We start from the raw sequence: 9,494 nt of genomic DNA on the forward strand, positions 1-9,494 counted from the left end.
GAGCTGGAGGACCGGCAGTGTCACGAGGTGGCTCCAGTTCTACGAAGACCCCTTTCTCTAGACCTACTGTTTCTGGGTCCAAGGATTCTTTCTCTCAATCCTCGGGGCAACCCAATTTTGTTAGTCCCGTGAGGTGCTTTGTGTGTGGAGGACCACACCTTCAGGCTGTTTGCCCTCAGCTGGTGGGTTTTAAGAGGTGCAACATTTGCAGGCGGGACGGTCATTATGCCAGGGACTGTCCTACGACCAGGAGGGCAGGCCCACAGACACCACAAGCTTGGGAGAGTTGTTCAGAGGAGCGGAAATCGGCCACAAGCAATAGGGAGAGTATATGCATTGACCGAAGCTGAGGCAGCTAGTGCAGGTAACCTTATTGTTAGCAGTTGCTTATTGTTTGGAGCTTCTTGTGTGGCTTTATTTCATTCGGGGGTGACACATTCATTTGTGTCGGAGTCTTGTATGGAGAGGTTGGGTTTGGTAGTCAAAGAGCTTCAGTGCGATCTGGTGGTATCTACACCAGCAGCAGGATTAGTCAGGACATATAATGTGTGCTCCAGATGTGCTATTGAAGTAGAGGGGTGCAGGTTCAGAGTGAACCTTATTTGCTTACCTCTGCAAGGGCTAGATGTAATTCTGGGAATGGATTGGTTAGCAGCCAATCGTATTTTCTTAGATTGTGGTGGTAAGAAGCTAATATTTCTCGATGAAGATGAAGACATGTTGTTGTCACTCGGGTTGTTGAGACAAGACATCTTTGAGGGTTATAGTTGTTTCTTAATCCTGTTTCACATGGAAGGGGCCCAAGAATTAAACCCTTTAACGCATTGGAACCAGAGTGTAGATCTTCTGGTTGTGAATGACTTCTTAGATGTATTCCCTGAGGAAGTTTCGGGTCTACCTCCTCTGCGAGAGGTAGAGTTCTCTATTGATCTGGTGTCAGGGGTAGGGCCAGTGTCTATAGCTCCGTATCAAATGTCTCCGGCAGAATTAGCAGAGCTGAAGAAACATATAGAAGAACTGCTAGAGAAATAGTTTATTCGACCCAGTGTTTCCCCATGGGGTGCACCAGTTCTTCTAGTGAAGAAGAAAGATGACAGTTCTAGACTTTGTGTGGACTACAGGCAACTTAATAAGTTGACAATTAAGAACAAGTATCCATTGCCAAGGATCGATGATCTGATGGATCAACTGCACGGAGCTACGATGTTTTCCAAGATTGATTTGAGGTCGGGTTACCATCAGATTTTAGTGAAAGCCGATGATGTGCAGAAGACGGCTTTCCGATCTAGATATGGCCACTACGAGTACGTAGTTATGCCTTTTGGTGTGACTAATGCTCCAACCATCTTCATGGATTACATGAACAGGATCTTCAGACCGTTCTTAGATAAATTTGTGGTTGTCTTCATAGATGACATACTAGTTTACTCTAAGACTCGGGAAGAGCACGAAGATCACCTAAGGACAGTGCTTGGAATACTGAGAGAAAGGAAGCTCTATGTGAAGCTGTCTAAGTGCGAGTTCTGGATGAAGGAAGTTCATTTTCTAGGGCATGTACTTTCAGCTGGTGGAGTTGTTGTGGATCCAGCTAAGGTACAAGTTGTACTTCAGTGAGAGAAGCCAAAGACAGTGACTGAAGTCAGGAGCTTTGTGGGTTTGGCGGGCTACTATCGCCGCTTTATTGAGAACTTTGCTAGGATTGTAGCGTCATTATCCTAGCTGACTAGGAAGGATCAGCCTTTTGCTTGGACTGACAAGTGTGAAGTTAGCTTTCAAGAGCTAAAGCAAAGGTTGACTAGTGCTCCAGTATTGGTTATTCCGAACACAAGTAAACCTTTTGAGGTTTTCTGTGATGCTTCTTATCAGGGGCTGGGGTGTGTATTGATGCAGGAAAAGCGAGTGGTTGCTTATGCCTCGAGACAACTCAAGGTACATGAGAAGAATTACCCCACTCATGACTTGGAGTTGGCCGCTGTGGTTTTTGCATTGAAGATATGGAGCCACTACGTGTATGGTGCCCAATTTCAAGTTTGTAGTGATCATAAGAGTTTGAAATACCTCTTTGATCAGAAAGAGTTGAATATGAGGCAAAGGAGATGGATGAAGTTCCTTAAGGATTATGATTTTGACCTATTGTACCATCCTGGGAAACCTAATGTGGTAGCTGATGCGTTGAGCAGAAAGACAGTGCACATGTCTTCATTAATGATTAGAGAGTTGGAGTTAGTGGAGGGGTTTAGAGATTTGAAGTTACAGGTTGGATTAAAGCCTGATAGCATCAGATGCAGTAGATTGGTGGTGTCTAGTAGATTATTGGAGCGTGTTAAAGAATGGCAGTTATTAGACCTCGAGCTTTAGAAGACAGTAGCCTTGATTGGTACCTAACAAGGAAAGTACTTCAACATAGGGACGGACGGACTCTTACGGCTCAACGGTAGGACGTGTGTTCCTAATGATGGAGAACTAAAGAGGTTGATACTTGAGGAAGGACACCAGAGTCGTTTTAGCATGCATCCAGGCATGACTAAGATGTACCAGGACCTAAAGAAGTCCTTTTGGTGGTCGGGTATGAAGAGAGATGTAGCTTAGTTTGTTGCTTCTTGTCTAACGTGCCAAAAGGCTAAAGTTGAGCATCAGAGACCAGGAGGTTTATTGCAGCAGTTAGAGATCCCGGAATGGAAGTGAGACAGCATAACCATGGACTTTGTTACCCATTTACCACGCACCGTTAGAGGTCATGATGCTATTTGGGTGATTATAGACGTTGACCACGAGTGCTCATTTCTTGGCAATCAATTTGAGGATGTCTATGGCGAAGTTGGCATAACTTTATATTAATGAGATCGTGAGACTACAAGGCGTTCCTTCTAGCATCATATCCGATAGAGATCCGCGCTTCACTTCTAGATTCTGGCAGACACTTCAGAGTGAGATGGGCAGCAGATTGCAGATGAGCTCAGCTTACCATCCCTAGACAGATGGTCAGTCAGAGAGAACGATCCAGTCACTAGAGGACTTGCTGAGGACGTGTCTTGGATCACTTGGGCACTTGGGATGAGGTGTTGTCGTTGGTGGAGTTCACCTACAACAATAGTTACCATGCGAGTATAGGTATGGCACCGTTCGAAGCATTATATGGAAGACGCTGCAGAACACCGTTGTGTTGGTTTCAGGATGGCGAGACAGTGTTGACTGGGCTAGAGCTTGTGCAACAAACTACGGAGAAGGTGAAGCTCATACAGGAGAGGATGAGAGCATCTTAGTGTAGGCAGAAATCATATGCTGATAAGAGGCGTAGACCACTAGAGTTTACAGTTGGGGACCATGTGTTCCTTCGAGTGACCCCTATTATTGGTGTGGGAAGGCCATTCGTGCTAGAAACTATCTCCTAGGTATCTTGGCCCTTATCAGATTTTGCGGCGCATCGGACTAGTGGCTTATGAGATAGTCATGCCACCACGGCTGGCTAATCTTCATTTAGTCTTTCACGTCTCACAACTTAGGAAGTATGTGCCTAATCTGTCTCATGTACTACAAGCTGAAGACGTTAGTGTTCGAGAAGATCTATCTATGGAGGTGGAGCCAGTTAGAATTGAGGGGAGCCAGAACAAGCAGCTTAGAGGCAAAACCATCAACCTTGTCAAAGTCACCTGGGATAGTAGGACGGGTGACTCTACCTGGGAGTTAGAAGAAGAGATGCTGGAGTCTTATCCTCAACTATTCACTAGTAAGTCTAATTTTCGAGGCCGAAAATTTTTGATGTGTGGGAGAATGTAACAGCCTAAAAATGTAAGGCTAATGGGCCCTATGTTGGGGCAGCCTGGCCCAAAGGGCTAAAGGCACAATGACCTTAGAAAAGGGTCTCATTTTCCCCAACTATGATTTCAGTAGCCAATCTCTCTCTCTCTAAACTCAGTTACCTCCTTCTCCTTCTTGCTCTGCCTTCTCTCTACCCTTACACACATTTGAACCATTGGATTTTCAACTAGGTGGTGTTCTTTCGCTCACGGAGTTGAGAGCTTCCCATCCATCCGATTAGTTTCCGCTTTGGACGGGTAAGTCAGTTTCTCCATTCTTCTTGGACCTAGGGCATGCAACTTTACTGGTTGCATGCAACTAGTGGTATTCCCTCTTTGGTTCTCTGCTTATTCTAGCTTTAAGAGTTGTTTCCATCACCATTTAAGTGGTTGTAGGGCATTGTTCGGGTTCCTGCTGTTAAGGGCACTGTTAGGGCATTTTAGTGGATTGTACTGCTCAACTTTAAGGTAAGGGGAGCTAGGATATGTTTTCTTTAATTTGGTTGCATGAACTGTATGTTGAGTCTTGTATTGTTGTGCTATTGATATTATGTTTTGAGTCGGAAAGACTTAGTTGCCTGTGGTGGGTTGAATGACTGTGAAATTGGATTTTTATGTATGTAAACTGTTTTGGGATGTATTTAATTTCTGAAATGTCTATGTTGAAGTGTTTGGGCTGAGAGACATGCTGTAACAGTGAAGGGATAGAATAATTAGCATTCTCTAAGGGTTTTGGGTCAATGGAGAGGAAGTGAGGTAGTGATTTTGGGAAGTAGGGGTTTTGGGCATAGCTGGGATGTTGGGACATTTTAGGCAAGTCAATTGTGACTTGTTGGGATCATAAAACTGGTTTAGAATAGGCTACATATAGTAGAATTAGAATTGAGTCTCTAAGTTAAGGAAACTAGTGTTCTAAGAAGAAGTTCGGGTCTTAATCACTTAATAATCACTGTAGGAATGAGTAAAACCAATTAGATAGGTGTAATTAGGTTTATATTAATCATCAGAAGTTTTAGAAGTTGGCCAAGAGGCCTGGAAATGTTAAGGGCTGGTGTGAATGTGTGATTCTGCAGAATTCGTGTTCTGCAGATGATGCAGAGTCGCTATGCGAGCTGTCTCGCATAGCGAGACCCTGTAGGGGGTGCTCACTGTCGGGCTAATTCGCTGTGGGAGCTGGTGCACTGTGCGAATTACCAGAGGGTGTTGCTCTCTGTTTGTGGACTCGCCTGGCGAGTCCTATCGCTATGCGACTGGTGCTGGTCTAGGACCACTGCCCATTTAATTCGAAAAGTGAGTGGAGCGCATGGCGAGAGTTGTAAGGGGGTTGGTCTCTATCTAGACTCTCGCATATCGACCTGGGTGTGCAATGCGAGAGACCCAAAGTCTGATGCTTATTCAGACTTAATTCGCAAGGCGACCTAGGTGGGTGCGCTATGCGAATAGTGCCAGTCTCGCCATGCGAGGGTGGTGTGCTGTGCGACAAGTGTTGGGTCTGGTTCTTTAATTACATCTTATGTTGTGTTTGATTGATGTGCTCTTCGGTTGATTGGTGAAGTATTTCCTTGCATCGATAGTACTGTATTGTGATGTTCAAACAAGTATGTGGATGGTAGCAAAAAGCGTATGGTTATAAGTGGTGGTAAGATGATACAAGTGGTAAACCAAGTTCCATCTGTGTAGGATCTCTTGGTGAGATTCTTAGTGCTTAGAATGAGAGTAGGAGCTCAGTCTTGGGGGTCATCCTGAAACTCCAATGGTCTTTCTTCTCATGTAGAGAGGATTGGACCATGTGGTGAGGAGTAGCAGGAGGTCTTAGTCTTGGAGGCTTCCAGTATGCCTCAAGGCCCGGAACAGGCTAACCTCGTGAGTGTGGTAGGGTGAGGTTGCCCAAGTTTCATAAGCCACCACGAGCGCAAGACCCGCCATAGCTCAACTATCATTCTAAAGTCCAGACGAGTCAAGTCTAGAACATAACATGTTAGGATGTGTGTTTATCTTGATTGATTAAATTTAGCTCTTGCATGCACGTCTTGTTATATTGTATGCTTTTTATATAATTAGCTCACCCTTGCTTGTTTGTGTTCGTGGTGTTTGCGTATGTTTCTTCTTGCGATGATCATCCACTTGGATGGGAGCAGATGTCGAGGAGGTGCCCCTAGAGCAAGCCTCGGAGGAAGAGAACGCTGAATCTTAATTTCATTAGAATATTCGTACTTTAAATTATGCACTATGCCAAACTATTATCTGTAGAGCTTATGGTATTTTGGAAGACTCTTATATCTCAAGTTTAGCTTCATAGCATTTTAAGGATGACTGTAATTCCATATACTTTGTTATATGTTTCCAACTGCTTTCTATTATTATGAGTCAATGACGTCTTTATTATATATGCAAGACGTATATTTTAGGATGTAACACTTTTGATATATACTATTTTTGTATTTTCTTCTTAAAATATTATATTTGTTTAAATTGAAATAATTTTTTATAATAAAAATATTATATACGCAATAAAAGAATTACAAGTAACAAAATTATAAAAATTATTCACTTTTATAATTTCTTTTGTATAAAAACTATTTATAGTTTTATACTTACTATTAATAAAGATTTTTTTTTAAATGGTATATATAATTTTCTTCAATTAATTATTTTTGTTTAAATTTAAATAAGTAATCACACAAAAAATATATTCACAAAATAAATTAATTATTATAATAAAATTATAATTTTGTTTATAATTATCTTATTATAAAAGTTATTTTATAGTTCAATAATATTTTTGTTTTAATAATTGTTATAATAATAGGTTTTTCTCATAACAAAAATAAGTATACAATTATTTTTCAATTGCTCTTTAGTATAAATAATTTATTATTAATTTTTATTTTTTCTATTTTATCAATATTTTTATTAGAAAATTATCTATAATAAATAGTTGTTATCTTTAAATAAACTGTAATTATAAAATTATGAATGATGAAAAAAATGTTTATTTTACAATTATTTTTATAATAATATTTATTTTAATGATATTATAATTTTTAATTTTAATTATCTTTTTATTTGTTATTATTTGAAAAAATAGCGGATGCAAACATGCATAAGTGGATAAAAAAAGACGTTTATAGAAATATGTTTCTACTAATAATACTAAAACAAATGTAGAATTAGTTTATATTTGTATATAATTGGTTCGATTTTCATTCTTTTTATGGAAATTTTGTTGTGTAGATCCAAGATAAATTAATCTTATCGAAGTAGGTGTAAACTTTGATTTACTTACAATAAATTTGATGTTCTAGTCAACTAATAATATTGTGTGAATATGAAAGTAAAAAATAAATATCTGTTACAAAAATTCATGTAAATTATGATATTTAATTTATATATTATATTATTATTTTATGCATACGACATTTTTCAAAAATATATTTTTTTGTCACAAAGTATAATATGACATTTGTAAGTAAAATACTATAACAACTATCACTTTATAACTAAATAAAAAACATATTTCATGCAACACTCACTCATGAGACATCTAGATGACCTGAATAAAAAATAAAGAAAAAATAATATGAAATAAATTTAAATGTAAAACCACAATTACACGAGGACCTATGTCTAATAATCTACATGCATGCTTTTGATAAGAACAACCTCTGAGTGCAACCTTTTTTAACTCCTACCTTTAATTTTATACACATCTTACATCTGGTCCTAGAGCCTGAGGATTCGCCGGTTTAGGAGGCATGAGAGTGATTAGTTTGGATGCAATCAATTGTGGAAAGAGGCGGGATGGTAGAATTGGGAGGGGATCGAATTCCCTCTTCTTTTTTACCTTCTTGTCCATTTATTTTTGTGCGGACTTGAGGGAGGAGTTTGGTGCACTTTATTTCCCTAGAGGATACCATAGTTTTCTTTAGTTGTACTATCATCTTCATTTGTCCTTTGAGCTCTTCTAACTCCCTCATCATATGTGTCAACTCAGACTGGTCAGGCATTGTTGCTTCTTTGAAACCTCTTCTTTTATAATATACATAATCTTTTATATATGGTTCGACTTGTGTATTTTCTGACTTATCATGTATTTATATATTTATGTGAACCTTTTAGTATAACAATGAATAAGATAAACTCAATATATAACAATAAATTAACTAATATAATAAATGAACTCAGTTCTTATTTTCTCGATTTTAGGGATGTCAATATTTCATACAAATCTCACACTTGAATCTCATACTTATTAAACCATTTTAGGATCAACAATATTATATTTTGGGTTGGGTATTTACGTAAGCACTCTAAATTCGTAAGTTAATAACTTTTGTTGGTGGACCAAATTAATGAACAAGTTTATATGTTGTTTTTAGCTCTTTGTATTCGATGTTATATGCTACTTTTATATCTTAGACAAATTGTATGTCGCTTTTAGCTTATAGTCAAATTATACTCAGACACTTATACTCAGATTTTCCCGAGTAAGTCCTTAATCTGACACTTGTAAGTCCATAATCAAACATTTGTAGTACTTGGAATATTTTCTAAGTTGATTTGTTGTTGGATACTCATGTTCAGATTTATCCAATAGTCACATATTTTGATGCCCATTCTCAAATTTACTAAGTAGTTACATATTCAGACACTGGGCTCGGATTTACAAATTAGTTGCATATTCAGACACTGGACTCAGATTTACCGAGTAGTTGCATATTCGAACACTAGGCTTGAATTTATCGAGTAGTTGCAATTTTGGACAATGGACTCGGATTTACCAAGGAGTCACATATTCAAACACTAGGCTCGAATTTACCGAGTAGTTGCAAGTTCGGACATTGAGCTCGAATTTATCAAGTAGTCGCATATTTGGACACTAGGCTCGGATTTACTAAGTAGTCGCAAGTTTGAATGTTGGGCTTGGATTTATCGAGTATTCGCTTATTTAGAAATTAATCATATACTTATGAGACATAAAGTGTATGTGGTGTCTTGTTAAAACCTTCCACAACAAAACCTATTTTAGGAAAAACCCGAGTGAAGGAAAAAGAAAACACATTTATTTACATCAATGTTCTACAAAACAGTAAAGTAAAAGCTAAATGTTGAAGTATTTATTATGCCACGGCCCTCATCTCGTGTTATATCCAGCTCGACAATTTTTCTATGTGGGCCAAGTTTCCACATTTTCGTTGTTCAAACTTATCTTGCATCAAAAAGCTATTAGTGGAATAATCCAATTTGGACTTATAGAGTATAGTTGTCGATACTGTATCTAATCATTGTCACTTTATTTCTCTTTTGAGAAATAGTTTACTTTTAATTATGGCCAGCATTTATGATTTGAATTCTAAGTGCAAACTTTTGGTACTTGAGTTGGATATTTAATTGTTGATTGAGGATCTAGATTAATATCTTCCTAGTCCTTTCTATTTAATGTTACTATCTCTAGTCAAAGGTATTGTTCGTTATCTTTGACTGATGTTAGAAGTTGTAAAGCCTTTGATGAAGTGACATTATAAGGAATTTCAAGTTTATCTCTTCTTTTTGTGCCGAGGTTGAGTTCATTCTTTTAATCTCATGTTGTATCATTGTGCAACTCTTTGTTGTTTTTTATATACACATAACATACATCCATTGATAAGAGGCCTTTTGGAGTGGTACCAAAAGCAAATCCGTGAGGGTTTGGCCTAA

At 38.3% G+C, this 9,494-nt stretch overlaps 2 protein-coding genes across 2 annotated transcripts; both read left to right on the forward strand.

Annotated features, from left to right (window-relative positions):
• Positions 1 to 225: 225 nt before the first annotated feature.
• On the forward strand, positions 226 to 1,032 carry LOC124838053 (uncharacterized). The gene has a single exon (XM_047313558.2). It carries the CDS (start codon positions 226 to 228, stop codon positions 1,030 to 1,032), a length of 807 nt encoding a protein of 268 aa, XP_047169514.2.
• A 2,081-nt stretch (positions 1,033 to 3,113) lies between these two features.
• On the forward strand, positions 3,114 to 4,957 carry LOC148193917 (uncharacterized). The gene is made up of 3 exons (XM_088097043.1): positions 3,114 to 3,227; positions 3,412 to 3,727; positions 4,887 to 4,957. The coding sequence occupies exons 1-3, from the start codon at positions 3,114 to 3,116 to the stop codon at positions 4,955 to 4,957; spliced, it is 501 nt and encodes a 166-aa protein (XP_087953169.1).
• Positions 4,958 to 9,494: the final 4,537 nt, after the last annotated feature.

Source organism: Vigna umbellata, chromosome 8 (genome assembly GCF_029865625.1).
Source record: "Vigna umbellata cultivar VRB3 chromosome 8, Vumbellata_1.0, whole genome shotgun sequence".
Lineage (NCBI taxonomy): Eukaryota > Viridiplantae > Streptophyta > Magnoliopsida > Fabales > Fabaceae > Vigna > Vigna umbellata.

What these genes read in the sequence shown, in the direction of transcription:
- LOC124838053 (XM_047313558.2), top strand. Translation starts at nt 226, where the DNA reads ATGCCAGGGACTGTCCTACGACCAGGAGGGCAGGCCCACAGACACCAC.
- LOC148193917 (XM_088097043.1), top strand. Translation starts at nt 3,114, where the DNA reads ATGGCACCGTTCGAAGCATTATATGGAAGACGCTGCAGAACACCGTTG. An exon ending in TGCAACAAACTACGGAGAAG is followed by an intron (nt 3,228 to 3,411) that starts GTGAAGCTCATA and finishes GGCCCTTATCAG; the next exon opens with ATTTTGCGGCGCATCGGACT. An exon ending in TTATCCTCAACTATTCACTA is followed by an intron (nt 3,728 to 4,886) that starts GTAAGTCTAATT and finishes CGTGTTCTGCAG; the next exon opens with ATGATGCAGAGTCGCTATGC.